The 14894-nt window shown below is 41.8% G+C and overlaps 1 protein-coding gene across 1 annotated transcript in view; it reads right to left on the reverse strand.

Annotated features, from left to right (window-relative positions):
• CD96 (CD96 molecule) overlaps positions 1-14328 on the reverse strand; it is a 28467-nt gene extending 14139 nt beyond the window's left edge. Inside the window, exons 1-7 of the mRNA XM_083611625.1 lie at positions 14087-14328; positions 10385-10789; positions 5561-5607; positions 2962-3052; positions 2197-2370; positions 1299-1373; positions 554-634 (exon numbers count right to left, since the gene is read on the reverse strand). Coding sequence (XP_083467751.1) covers positions 554-634; positions 1299-1373; positions 2197-2370; positions 2962-3052; positions 5561-5607; positions 10385-10789; positions 14087-14147 — 934 coding nt within the window. The 5' untranslated portion in view covers positions 14148-14328. The remainder of the gene's footprint in view (positions 1-553; positions 635-1298; positions 1374-2196; positions 2371-2961; positions 3053-5560; positions 5608-10384; positions 10790-14086) is intronic.
• Positions 14329-14894: the final 566 nt, after the last annotated feature.

Below are 14894 nucleotides of genomic sequence, written 5' to 3' on the forward strand. Positions count from 1 at the left end.
TTCCTTACATGAGTAGTGTGTAAGAGCAGCCTGAGAACATATTGACATACTTGATATATCTTTGGTCTATTGAGGTGCAAATCAGACATTCCTGAATCCCTGCACAACACCGCACTGAAGGAAGCTGCTCTAGACTGAGTCAGAGCAGTGGTTCGCCTTACTCAGTAGTATCTGTTGGCTGACAATGGTTCTTCAGGTTTCTGGTTTTGGTTGTTTCTAAGCTTTACCTGGAGATGGTGGGAATTGCAGCCTAAGATTTCCTGCAGGCAAAGCACACACTCTACCACTGAGCTACCACCCTTTTCCCATCCTTAGGCTTTGAGGGAAAAACTTGATGCTAATTAGCCTAGGGGCGTTGCATGGAGCATGTGGGTTCAATTTGCCATATTGAACTTTCCACATAAACAACAAATGTAGTTGGACCATCCTAGGTGGAATGGGATACATGTTGGAATAGCAATATCAGAGCTTGGTAAGTATTTTAATCATTTATTGTTGGACGAATTTCTCAGAAAAGTGCAGAAAGTGTTTCATACATATAAACATAACTTACCGGTACTTTTTGTGAGGGAATCCAAAACTGGAGTAACCTGACTACTGGATGTTGAAGCTTCCATCGTCGTAGTCTGAAGCCCTGTTGAAAATAACAATAGTCTCAAATGTAGTGGATGAAATGTCTAATAATAGCTTAAGAACAACTTAGTACTAACCGTGAGATTTGATTCTTGATAGGTGAAATCAACAGTAGGGTTTGTATGGTGGGGTAAGTCAAACCATGATTAAGCAAAAGTTCAAGAGTGCAAGAATGCAGGTTTCTCACCGGTCATTTTGCCACTGCACATGTGCTGTGCCATGGTTTGGCTTAGGATATTGACTGAACCTGGTCTTGTGGTTTAGCTCTTCCAGCTTAGTGTGGCATGCTAGGCCAATGTCACAAAACATGATCTAACATTAGTATTAATAATGATATAGTAGTTTGTATATGTGTATTTTAAGACACACAAACACATTTGCAGATTTCCCAATGAAGATGTCCAAAATACATTGAGATAAAATAATTTCATTAGTTTTGCACCTGAATATCTTTACTTGTTAAATTCATTCTTCTTACAACAGAGTTACTTCAGCATGCAGCTTTAGTAACCTCCCAGAAACTTTATGGTTCTGTATTTAGGTGGGGAAACAACATCATGGCAGCTGAGAAAAGGCTCTACCATTGCCACATTTACTCTCAGTATTTATGTGATTTTTGTGTGTGCAGGTTTTAAGAAAAGCACAAAAATATAGACTTCACTTACTTTGTGTAGGGGAATCCGAGACTTGAGTAACTTGAGTAACAGATTCTGAGAGTGGCAAAGATGTAGTCTGAAACTCTGTTGAAAATAACCATTGCAGTGACAATCCAATAATAGGTTAATGACAACATCACAATAACTGAGAGTTTGATTGGATTCTTGATGTACCAACACAATACACACAAAACATGACTTTTCATCAATATTGCAGTGAACTTACAATGACAACACAGGCTAATCCCTTGAGGCCAATGTTTTAAGATGAGAATACAAATTTCTAAGTACTCTGTGGTGCTGGGCAACATAATAAAGAGTGAAGTTTCATGTCTATTCTAAATAATTTCTAGATTATGAAAATATTGTAGAGAAATTGGATAGAACTTTGAGGCCACAAAAATCCAGCAGCATTTTTTGCAAAACAATGTTTGCACTGACATTACAAACTTTTCTCCAACAAACGAAGACATTTTTATTTGCCCAGGCATTTTAAATTTGTTTTACTGCCTGAGCCTGCTTCATAGTATTGCTGCCTTTCAGGGTTTTTTTTTCCTATAAAAGATGTGTGGTGTTGATGTGATGTATTATCATTTTTACTGTTGCTGTACACCACTGTGGATTCTGTCATAATTGTGGTTTAGAAATTTTATAAATAATACAAAAAAAAAGAATATATTGCCTGCTGAATATGCATTAGTACTGAATATATACCAGCATATTCAACTGTTTTCTTAGCATGACTGAATTTATACCTTGAAAACATGTGTGCAGTGATTTATGGAACGAAGTGTTTGTCTTTTGTTTCTGCAGACTTTGCATTGTCAAAGAGGCTTCAGTTAGATTGAGTTCATGCATATCATATGCTCTTTGGATTTCAGGTGGCTCATAACTTAATTTGACTTACCATAAGGGAGAACTATTTCTTCAGATGAAATGTCATTTCCAGGGAAAGGATACACAGACATGCATTTGAAAGGTTGATAAATGGGTGGCCAAGTTGTACTTCGTATTGTCAACAGTGATCTCCTCTCATAAAAACCTCCCTCAAACTTTGCATCTTCTTTTTGTATGGATATTCCTTTGAAAAATAAGAAGAAATGAGATCGGTCTTTATGTATTCCTTTTTTTAACCTTTAAAACTCATATTCAAACCTTTAAAACTCAAACCAGCTAACAAGAAGGATAAAACCATAGCTCAGAGGTTTAGCACTGGGCCACAGTAAAGTGACAGAGCACCTACCGGTATTTTGCATGCAAAAGATCCCGGGTTAAATCTTGGTGCTTCCAGAAAGGGCTGACAAAGACTTCTGCCAGAAACCCTGGAAAGTCAATACTGAGCTTTCTGGAGCAATGGTCTGACTTAGCTTAATGTGAACATCATTTCAGTGCCAGCTTAAATTGCACCTCTTCTCCCTGCTTTTGTCGAATTATGATAATGGAATCCTTACTGTTGTGTGTGCCTCTTTCTCTGTATTTTTGAGGAAGGTGGAATATTAGTTTATCGTTAAATGAGAGTTGTGTTCAGCATAAAAGCTGCTTTTCCTCCCACATAGATTATGAATGTTTACATTCTCCTGCTCACAGAAAGAGTACTGTGCTCTCTGGTTACAGCCGGATATTTTTTAAAAGTGAATTTTTGAAATGCCATTTTAGACAATGTTTGCATTACCTCTGGATTTGTCCTTCAGTATCTCTCCACCCATGTACCACTGAAGGTCAGGCTTAGGAAATGCCTTCCTTACCACACAAGTAATATTAGCCTATTAGAAAATCAAAGGAAAACAAGTCAATAAAGGCTTGGCTATAATGAACATTACATTGCAGAGTAATGTTGAATCTTTGTGTGGGATAATCAGCTTCACATAACCTGTCCTTTTGTACTTATTTATTTATAGCACTTATGTGCTTATCTGCCAAGGTACCCAAGGTGGTTCACACTTTTAAAATACCCAAACAATTACATGTTATTAAATGTAAAGTTGCCCTGTGGTGGCGATGAGACTGTCCAACTGATGTTTTGTTTACCTGTCTCCCTCATTGCCTTCTTCCCTGAAGAAGTCCCAGTGTCCTTTAACCTGAGGAGGAGAGCAGTTTGACTGGAACAGGGACAGACCTGGAACAGGGACTGGAACAGGGACAAGCCCCCCTTGCTTTCTCCTTCTTCCCCCACAGGGAAGATGGTTTAAATCACCATAGTAAAGGTGCCATATCAATCAATAAATCAATAAGATGTTTGAATATGTCAGGGAACTGCCATCGGAGCCAAGAGTGGAGGTAAGGCTCCCCAACGATGCAGGAGAAGGGACCAGCAGGGAGAGAGAGAACACTTCCTTTGGGGAAGGAAATCGGCGTGACACCAGGAAGAAAGGGGAGCAGGGAAGGACTTCGGAGAGATGGCTCCAAGACTCTTCCGCAGAGACCAGCGGGGAGAGCCCAGGACCTCCGCTGGCCACGCCCACTCTGCGCAGAAGACTTCCACGCAGGGAAGCTAGGCGGAGACTTGGCGTCAAGCAGCTTTTATGTTGGAAGAAGTTCAGGAAACACCCACTGACGGATTCTGCCAGTGACTGACACAGCCACGGAGAAAGGGCTGTCCAGCCAGGGAAAGGTTTAGCCAGACAACGTTGCCTAGAGCAGCAGCCCACTTACGCACGAGCAACCCCAATTCCCTTTACAGAATACTTAAGGGCAAGCTTTACAGAAACATTCAGTCTTTGATCCTCTGTCCCCATAATCACCCTGAACATTTTGTACAGAGCTGCAGGTGTAATGAAACCACTAAAATATTACCGCTAAAATAGTTCAGAACGTTAAGGAGAGGATGATTATAGCTGTGGCTCCATCTAAAAGCAGAGAGGATGTGGTTTGGTACCCTGTAGACAGTGCTAAACATGAGGACACCGTGAGCAGACCACAAGAGCCTTATTCTCGATGCATACAATGCAAAATACTAAACCACCTAGAGAAAGATGAGCTGTTAAAAAAACGCTTTTACCTTCATAGATCTGCTTGTACCTGCAGAGTGTTTTGTTAACTGAAGTTTTAAACTGAATGTGATCTGAGGTGCAAAATATAGTCAGGGACTTAACATTTCCAGCCGTTTTAGAAAGCTCAGAACTGTGGGTGGTTCCTGTATTTTTTACTGCCCCCCTGTTGACCGTATAAATAATTTATTTCACTTTTCTCTGCGGGTATAAAACTGAGAACAAGAAACGCAATAGGAAGATGGACAGATATAGGAACAACAACACATGAGATTGAAATGACTCCTTAGGCTATCGAAGCAGGGATTATGTTAAAAGATGGACCTGTGTTTTCAAGCATATCAAACTTAGGAAAAATGTTATGATCTGAAATGGGCCAAATAAAACATTTTATTTTAAAATTAAAATAATATTGTTTTAATACTATATATATATATATATATATATATATATATATATATATATAAAATAGTCTGGGATGTGTAGATTTTAAAATCTGAATTAGACAGGATAACTCCTGGAGCCTTCTTCGGGTGTTCTTCTTGCATGTAAATATATACAGTTACCAGTGTACAAAGCTTGGCTCCCATTACCAATCCCCTCTATGCACTGCCTGATAATGCATAGAGTGGATTGGTAATGGGCGTGGCCTGCTCCTGAGACAATCCCATTCATAAGAAGGGAACAACATGGAGGGGAACGACATGGGCAACTGCCTTATACTCAGTCAGAGCATTGGTCCATCTAGCTTTTCATTGTGTACATCGACAGGCCTCAGCTCTCCAGGATTTCAGAGAGGGGACATTATGAGCCCTGGAGATGCTAGGAATTGAACTTAGTGCCTTTTGTATGCTTCCAACTCTATGATTCCATGATTCTATTCAAGGCAGCTGCTCCAGCACTGAGCTACAGCCCTTTCCCTGTGGTCAGGTAAATCCTGAAACAGGTTGTATGTGAACAAAGGACAAGGATGAGATAACGAGATAATGTGTTGTTCTTTTCTATTCTTTTATGATGCCTGCAGATGTCAAAGAACGAGTACTTCAAGCTAATGAGCATTCTGAATTCTCTCCTTTAAAGGTTCAATACCATCTGAGGGCCACATAATTACTAGGAGAAAATTCTGACTGGATGATTCCAAACTTGAGGGGGAAACGTTCCCAAATCAGTTGCCCTAGCTGGTTTTCTTGTGGACGAATTCTCAACTTTGTCCCATTTGATTGGATGACTGGAGCAATAAAGCTATACACTAACTCATGCATTGGTACCTCTAAATTTACTCACCTCTCTTATGAAACTTGCTTGGAGGCCAATAGAGATTTCTGGTTTCACTTGTGCACAGAAAGAAAATACACGTTTACATTAGTTAGACAGCAGCCAAGTCAGCACTGCAAATTCTTGCACAATAATCATTACTTTGCATTTATGAAACAGATTCAAATAGAAGAGGAGATGATGTTCAAGAACAGTACTACAGATACTAGGATCCATTCAACAGCCTAGAAATAGCTCAGTTATGGCTTTGGTTTCAACTCCCCACTGAGTACAGTTTCTTGGGGGAATGAGACTACCGTAGTTTCCTTATTTCTACTTTGCCAAAATCTGAAGGACAAATCACAGAGGTTTAGTTATTAAATTAAGACATTTTCTTCCCATTTCTTCCTATGCAGCCACCTGCATCCTTTCTCAATCTTGGGTCCCCAGATGTTGTTGGACTACAACTTCCATCTTCTCTAGCTATCAGGCCGGGATGATGAGAGTTGTATTCTGACAACATCTGAGGACCCAAGGTTTGTTGCAGATATTAATATTGCACAGGATGAAGAAATTGGATGCATAAAAATGGAATAATTTTGGAATATAAATATCCATAAGTATTTTTCAAAGTTCTTCAAAAAACAGATACAAAACCATCAATGATACATCCAGAAATTTGTATAAAGCATATGCATATTCAAGCATAAGCTCTTCTTCTTAAATATATAACATAATTGTGATCAAATCAAAGATCAAAGCTCTGTTTCTTTCATATCCTGCATTAGTCTGCATCCAGCCTAAGGTTATGCAACTCCTAGAGAGGAATCTTATCATATCCTTCTACCACTGTACCAAAAGGCAAAGGCAACTACCTTTCAAAATGAAGATTTACAAGTGAATACATTGAACATGTGATCTAAGTTTAAACACTCATGTGAAGGCCAGCAGAGAACATCAACAATTAATTATTAACCCAGCTAGAAGCTCAGAGAGCTCTTTCTAGCTTAGTATATTCCAATGAAATTTTCCAATGTCAAAGCCTTAGCAACACACATACAAGCATTCTCCATCTCAGTGTGCAATTAAACAATTAACAAAGTTGAGCAAGGCTGTTCTAGAGGGTCAGAGAGGCTTTCTGAACAAGGTGAGGTAAGGCACAGATGACTGCTGAGAAAGGATTTGCCACAAATTGGGCTTGGATCCTAAACCAAGATAATTTAAAGAAGTCCCCAGAAGGAAACTTTGCTGTCTTTTCTTTTGTCCCCTGAGCAGCCCCCTGAGCCATGTCCCACATTTTTCAGGAACAACTCCCCCTCTGAGGAAGGCTATAGACTGGTGGAAGAACATCTGCTTGGTCAAAGGGTTCACTGCTGCAAGTGACCGCAGACCGTGCTAAGCTAGATGGAGCAATGTTTGACTCAGTATAAGACAACTATCTATGTTCCTCCATAGAGACTTTCTTAGGGTTGCAGATGGCAGGTAGTGGGAAGAGATGACTGGAAACTTTCATTCTGTGAACTCCCTTCAAGTCACTTAGATTGGGGTCCAAGGCAATTTTCCATCAATGGCAATGATCTATGGGCAAACTTAGATTGTACGAGTTGATGAAGCTGTCCTCACAGCACCCCATCTCAAGCCCAGAGGCCAAGCACTGGGCATTCCAGCACATGGATACTGAGGCTATTAAAACACTCCAGATATCATAAGCCACTGGTACACCAGATCATCTGAGGATTTGGGATAATATCAAACATGCTTAGGATTGCAATGCTGTAGAGCAGAGCCAACAAAAGGATGCATTTCCTGAGACTTTATAAGGTAGGCATTACTCTCCCCTCACATCGTTGGCATGCCTTTCTTCACTCAAACTCCCCAGTAGAAAGTCTATTTATACAATTAGGATGCAATGGGTTGCAATGCAGTCATTCTGTTATAGCAAGGACATTGGTAAAGAGATTCCTGTGGCAAAGAGAACAGCCTGCTTGTAATTAATTTTTGGCTCCTCTGTGAATGTAGACTTTGCACTGAAGAGCACCGGCCAGAATGTAACACAGGAGAGGGAAGAACTTGTGGTCCTCCAGGTGTTAGAATCCTAGAACCATAGAAATGTCGAGTTGGAAGGGACCCTGACTCTACAATTGTTCTAGCTCCCATCAGACCTAGGAAGCACAGCCACTTGTCAGAAACAATGGATGTTGCAGTCCAACATATGCATGGCCACAGTTTCCCCATCCCTGCAGTACAGCATTGCCACACAGTGGCCTTGTTTAAACCATACTATGGGGTTGGACTAGATGACCCTTAGGTGCTTTCCAACTCTAGAAATGTATGATTCTATTCAAATGAGTTTGGATGAGCCTCAGGTTTGCATCACCTCCTCCACCACCACCCTGCTTCATATCCTCTCTTCCTCTAGCATGGCTGCAAGGAGGCGAAGAGAAGCATTTGCTTCCTCTTTCAATGGACCGTGGTTTGGTTTTATGTCTGTTGCTCACCCAGCCTTGTTCCCACAGTGCTGAATTGTGGTGTTTAGCATCATAGCCAAGGACAGTGTTTGCTAGAGAAAGAGCAGGCCAATTATCTAGTCAACCAGTAAACACCCCAAGCGGATGAATGCAAAAAACGCAGACCAGGTGGTTTAAATTAAGGTCAGGAAGAGGTTGGTTAAGTAGCTGAATACTTTGCAGCTCTCAGAGCTGCTCTCTGCATTCTCACAATGCTGCGTCAACAGTTTTATTGTGTCATCCTTCCTTTGATCCAGTTCTGCAGTAACACTCATTGCCTCCACTTTGGTCCTCCACGTCTGCCAGTTATCCTTCCCCAGTGACTTGGGTTGGGTTTTGTTCCCTCCAGATGGGTTTGTTTTACTTTGAAGTGAAGTTATGTTTTCTTAATGACTAATATCCTTCATCCTCCAACTCTGTTTCTGAGCATCTTCTACCCAGTTGAGTGAAAAGACAAATTTTGCAGGATGTTGGGGTTTGTTTGTTTTCTTGCTAGCTATTATTTTGTACTCTCAACCAGGCAATGCAGCAGACAGCAAGGGATACTGCTGTTATATGGAAGAGAAGAAGAATAAAATAAACAGTCTGTCTGACTTTTGTCCAGTTGTTAGTGATAATGCTGGGGTGGGTGGTCACACTTCTGTAAGAAGTGAAGAGCAAAGCTTGAAAGAGCAGCATCAGGAGCAAACAAAAATCTATCTCAAACAATCCATCCATTCCACTAGATGCTCTATCCATTTGACCAGATCATCTTTATGGCCTTGGATTTTTTTCTTATCTATCAAGTTGTAAATGGCAGATAAAAACCCTGAACTATGTATGATCAGTGTGCCTGTCACAATCAAAACTGCATTTATCAGTCCAGTTAGTCCTGCCTCCAATACTTGGTGACCTTCAGGTTCCCTTCCAAGTCTATAATTCTATGATTCTGTGATTATCAGAACAAACAAGTCCTGTCCCCTGTTTCCATGCATGCCTGCAGCAGGACAGTCTGCAAGAAGGGAGCTTGTGCAGTAAATCCTTGCTTGCTATGATCCTGCCTCCAACCTTTGGCAAGCATCCTTATTCAAATGCTTGTAACATCCCTAGACTTATATAGACATGCTCTAGGAAGTTTCTTTCCACTGAAAAATAATAATCTTCCACATATTAAACTACATATCAAGGAGAGGTGTCGACTCTGTCCTAGTCCCTGACATGTTAGTTTTCCATATGCAAGAATGTCACTCCTCTCCTCAATGGAGAGCATTTTGTTATAGAAACCATCACCAGACATAGACTTATCTAATCAAGGAGAACTGGGACTAAGGGCTCATACAGACTGCCACTTGCCCCTGGGGAAACCTGCTCTTTACCACTGAATCGGTGCAAACATCAATTGGGTTTTCTGCAGATTGACACAGTGGTGTAGCGTGGGTTGTCAGAACCCGGGGCAAGGCAAGTAATTTGCACCCCTAACCCGTGGATTTGCGCCCCCTAACCCGTGGATTTGCGCCCCCTAACCCTAACCCCCAGATGTTGCGCCCGGTGCGGCCGGCCCCCCCTGCACCCCCACGCTACGCCACTGGATTGACATTTGCTCTGATTCAGTACTAAAGAGCAGGTTTTCCTGGGGGAGGTGGTGCTTTCTAGACATGGCACAAGCAGGTGTGTGGGCAACCCGATATTTCAGGAGAATGGTAAATTCACATTATGGCAACCTTTCCAGCATCTGAAGTATTCTATATTCCTTTCACTCTTCATCTCAGCTTTCATGGAGTATGATTCCCTAACACAGATGCTCAATCAAATTCTGATTGCCATCGGAGCTCCTGCTCCAGATCTCACAGCCATGTGAGGAAAGGCAGGTGTCAACTTGGATTAGGGCTGCTGCTACTGGGCTGCCCACCCAAGCACAGTTTGACAGGTCACTTCTTTGTGGGCACCAGGCAGGGATGTGGCTTTTTAGTAAAACATTTTGCTGATGAAATAACTTTTGGGCTGGCTCACCTTGCATTTATGTTGATGACTGCTGGATTTGTCAATTTGAGTTTTATTGCATTGGTAAAACAAACATTATTGGTTTTACACAGCACAATTATTTAATCTGTTGGCTGCTTTGACTTTCCTTGGAGAATAAGGCAGAGCAGAATTTTTAAAAACTCGTCGTTTTACTGTTTCTGCCCTGAATGGAAGCATTTGAGGTTCTTCTAAAATGTAAACTGAAGCACATTACTTGCAACAAGAACGCGGTCAGTCGAGCAGCAATGTAAATGCATTATCTGGAGTCACTGCGAAAAAGATACTGTTTAAAAGATTATAATGCCCCTCATTAAAAACAAATCTTAATGTGTCAATTACTGCTTACCACTGTTCTTAACAAGAAGATTGATTTCTGAGCAGCTTGTTCCAGTTGGATATGTAGCAAAGTTGCACTCATACAAGCCAGACATTTCCAGACTCACGTTCTTCAGCTGCAGAATCCATTGACTGCATTCTATGTCGCTGGCTGTAATATCAGTGTGGCCGCCCAGGCAATTGTGGACATCCTTCCTGAAACTTACAGAGTAGTTGTAAGCCTTTTCATGGTATCGTGTGCCATAGGTAGGGTGGTACACAGCTATCTTTCTTGGCCGACCATCTTGAATCTTTGTCCACTGCATTTGTGTTACATAGATATCCTTTTCCTTCGGGATGCTACATGATAGAGTCACATTGCTACCAGGCAAACCATAGACAGTTTTCCCGTCCTGAAGGATGATGTTAGACTGGGCTGCAAAAGAACACAAATGCACATAGTGTCATTTTCACATGCTCTATATCCTCATGTTTATAATTCATAGGCTCCCACTGCACACCTGGCAGTAGAATATGGGGAAACTGGCATGAGTGATGTGATGGAGATAGTGGTGCAAAAACAGTGGTTCTCAAAGGGTGTGGCCTGGTGTGGCAGGAGAAGCTGACAAATGTGACACGAGATTCAAGGGCAATCTATATTATATTTGGGAATGATTCATGTTATTACATAGCTGCATTATATTATACCTTCTGGATGTCCCACAAACATATGATAAATTAGCTGTGTTCTATGTTATAAATCTAGCACTGCTAGGAGTTGTCTCTTTTTGTTTTCCATTGTATTTGTTATCAATAAAAAAATTGGAATGGCACGAGCAAATTTTTATTCTGAAAGTATGGCCTAGAGAAAAAAGGCTAAAAGATTGGCCCCCACAGCCCTTTTCTACCTGTGTTGCCCCTTCATGGCTTCAATGCTGGAAGAGGCTTTTTGCCTGCTATCACACCTCAGAATGCCAAGAGATCTGGGGACCCCTTCTTATGTGCACATAAGGTAAAGGTAAAGGGACCCCTGACCATTAGGTCCAGTCATGGCCGACTCTGGGGTTGCGGTGCTCATCTCGCTTTATTGGCCGAGGGAGCCGGCGTACAGCTTCCGGGTCATGTGGCCAGCATGACTAAGGCACTTCTGGCGAACCAGAGCAGCGCATGGAAACGCCGTTTACCTTCCTGCCGGAGCGGTACCTATTTATCTACTTGCACTTTGGTGTGCTTTCAAACTGCTAGGTTGGCAGGAGCAGGGACCGAGCAATGGGAGCTCACCCCGTCGCGGGGATTTGAACCACCAACCTTCTGATTGGCAAGTCCTCGGCTCTGATGCCACCCGCGTCAATTGCACAAATCCATGGAGAACAAGGCTGCCAGTGGCCACTTGCCTCCACTGCTGGAGGCAGCATAAAACCACAGAATAGCAGAGTTGGAAGAGCATGTCTCTGAATACTAGTTACTTGAAATCACAAGTGGGATGGAGCTCTGTTGCACTCATGTCCTGTTTACAGGCTTTCTTTAAGAATCTAGTTGGCCACTGCATACCCCACAACCGTCCCATTTTAACCAGGACATCCGGGATCACAGCAACCAGGTTTGGGGAGGAGGTGGCCTTGCAAAAGCTACCTTGACTTTGGCCTTGCAGCGACAGTAAGCCACCAAAGCTAAGGTGGTGGGGGGCAGGCCTGGGCAGGTGGAGGTGGGGGGGGAGGGTGCGGCAGCAGGCCAAGGTGTCCTGGGCATGCTTGCAAATGGTGGTGGGCCAAGGCAGCCTGGGCTGCTGAGAGACGGGGGGTTGAGGGAGTGTCCCCGATTTGGGACAGAAAATGTTGGGAGCATATACCCTTGTGAGAAGAGAATGCTAGATTGCATGGGTTTTTATGAGATGGTGCAGGGGTCAAGTGAAGAGCTTTATCTAGGACCCACAATCATGGTATCCCGGCCTTTAAACTCTGCGTGAGTACGCCTTAAGAGACTTTTTAGAATAAAGAGCAAGAGTATATATTTCTCTAACGAGGAACAAAGAACAGTATAAACAGCCCAGGGATCTCAATTCAGCATCTTGCATTCAGGAAGCTGCTTCACTTTTGAGAGAATTCTACACAGGAAATTCTTCCTGAGAATTATGCTTAAGAGCATGCATGAAGATCAAAGTGCAACATCAACAGGGAATTAGGAATAAATATTTTAATACTTAACTTTTATTAATAGTCCTTTTATCTCAGAACGTGCTGCAACTCTTGAGTATCTGTATCTTTCAAGTTGTCATGAGGGGTCTATTATCAGGCCAAAGTTGTTAAGTACGGGCTGACTCTAGTTTGACTGTCTGGTCTGCATTTAGACTTATAATCCTATCCAGAGAGATTCAGCTGCTTGCCCTATCTGATAGGATCAAGTCTATCCATGAGACTTGCTGAACCAGCACAGGAGCACTTAGGGAGAACCAGTAGATAGAACTACGGTAGCACCAAAGCCATTTTGCTTATATTGGTTTTTGGCACATCCTACCATAGCGGTAGGGATAAGGGAGAAACTTGATTCCGTTCGCTTTTAAAGGCAAACCTGCACAATTTGTCCTTTCTGAAGCATTACACAAAGCAAAGCAGCCATTTTTCTTAATTCACATTTCTCTAAATTCAGCACTGTGGTTCTTCAGTCAATCAATGTGGAGCATACACTAGGCTGAAGTCCACATAAAATGCATTACTGAAAAAACCCATACAAAATGCATTATATTAGGGAGGAAAATTGCTTTTAAAAAATGTATATTGTAGGCAAAACTGCATACAGCTTCTCCCGTCTGCAAACATGACCAAAGGCTCCAAAAAGGTTGGCAACCCCTGTCCTACCAGGATATTCCAGCAGCAGACTTAGGGCACCAAGCTGAAGAGAGGCTAAATAATAATAATAATAATAATAATAATAATAATAATAATAATAATATTATTTATACAGGTACATACTAAGAAGATACATTAAAAAGAAACTGTACTAAAAGGAATTATTGTGAAAATAAGAAATATTTGGGAGGGTGCACCAAATTTTGTTCTCACTCAGGACACCATATTGCCAAAGTCCGCCCATGGATATTCTCTTAAGCCCCACATGAAGGAAAGGCTGCATAAGATCACAACAATTCGTGATCAAGGCTGTACAACTAACACCCTTACTTTTGAAATGTTGCAACAGAGTGTGGAACCTGCGGCCCTCTAAATATTGTTGGGCTAAAACTCTTATATCACTGACCAGTGGCCGTGATGGCTGCAGCTTATGGGAGCTGGAATCCAATATCATCTTCAAGATGCTTCCCATTTCCCCATCCCCTGTGTTACATTCTGTCCTCTTTAGTGCAAAGTCCACATTGACAGAGGTTCCAAAAACCAGAGAAAAACAGACAACCCAGCACTTTCCTTCAGAAATGAAAGTATAGCTTATTCTTGAATTCTTATTAATAAATGGGAAGGATATTTTAACCGCATAGTTATTAGCAAACTCCCCTTGAAAATACACTTATGATAAGAACCAAAATATTTGCTCTGCAATGTCAGCCTAATGCAGTACTTCATATCCCAAAGTGGCTTTTCGGAAGTCCCCAAGAAATACGACCATGGATATAAAGCTTGAAAGAGACACCACCACATCGCCTTGGGTCCTCACCCTCAGCTCAGGCATGCAACAGATTTATCAACCTAACAGGAAGAGGTTTCTTTAAAGAAAATGAACTTACCATTGATCAAGTGTGTGAGGATGAACAAATAATGCACCTGAAACTGCCATCTCCTCTCCATCTTTACCTCACGTTGCTAAGAAAAATTATTTTTAAAGAAAGAGTAACAACACATTCAGATGTTTCTCAAAGAAGATAAAATGTTCTGTCCGTGGTTAGACATACAACAGAAGGACTTTTCTCCTATTTGCATGATGTGTTCTGCTTTTCATGCTTTCTTTCTCACATCTCTGAGAGGAAATAGATGCTTACAGGAAACCACTGTGTTTAGGGTTTTTTTATTTGAATAAACGTATGTTCATATGCAGTTTGCCAGGAAGGAGGAGGAGGAAGAGGAGGAGGAGTAGAAGAAAATGAAACAGTGCATGATAAGAAAACTTGCCCCTATTTCCAAAATATTTTTGGTCACGTTTAGCTGGAGTTTTCAGCTCTAAATAAAACAGTTTGACCTGACAATGGACAACATTGTTATTATTATTGACTTAATTTGTATAGCACCCTTCACCCAAAGATCTCAGGGTGGTTCATAGCATAAAAATGCTAGATGAGAGCCAGTGTGGTGTAGTGGTTAAGAGCGGTAGACTCGTCATCTGGTGAACCGGGTTCGCGTCTCCGCTCCTCCACATGCAGCTGCTGGGTGACCTTGGGCCAGTCACACTTCTCTGAAGTCTCTCAGCCCCACTCACCTCACAGAGTGTTTGTTGTGGGGAAGGAAGGGAAAGGAGATTGTTAGCCGCTTTGAGACTCCTTAGGGTAGTGATAAAGCGGGATATCAAATCCAAACTCCTCCTCCTCCTCCTCCTCCTCC

This window comes from Podarcis filfolensis (genome assembly GCF_964270895.1).
Source record: "Podarcis filfolensis genome assembly, chromosome: 4".
In the NCBI taxonomy this organism is placed as follows: Eukaryota; Metazoa; Chordata; class Lepidosauria; order Squamata; family Lacertidae; genus Podarcis; species Podarcis filfolensis.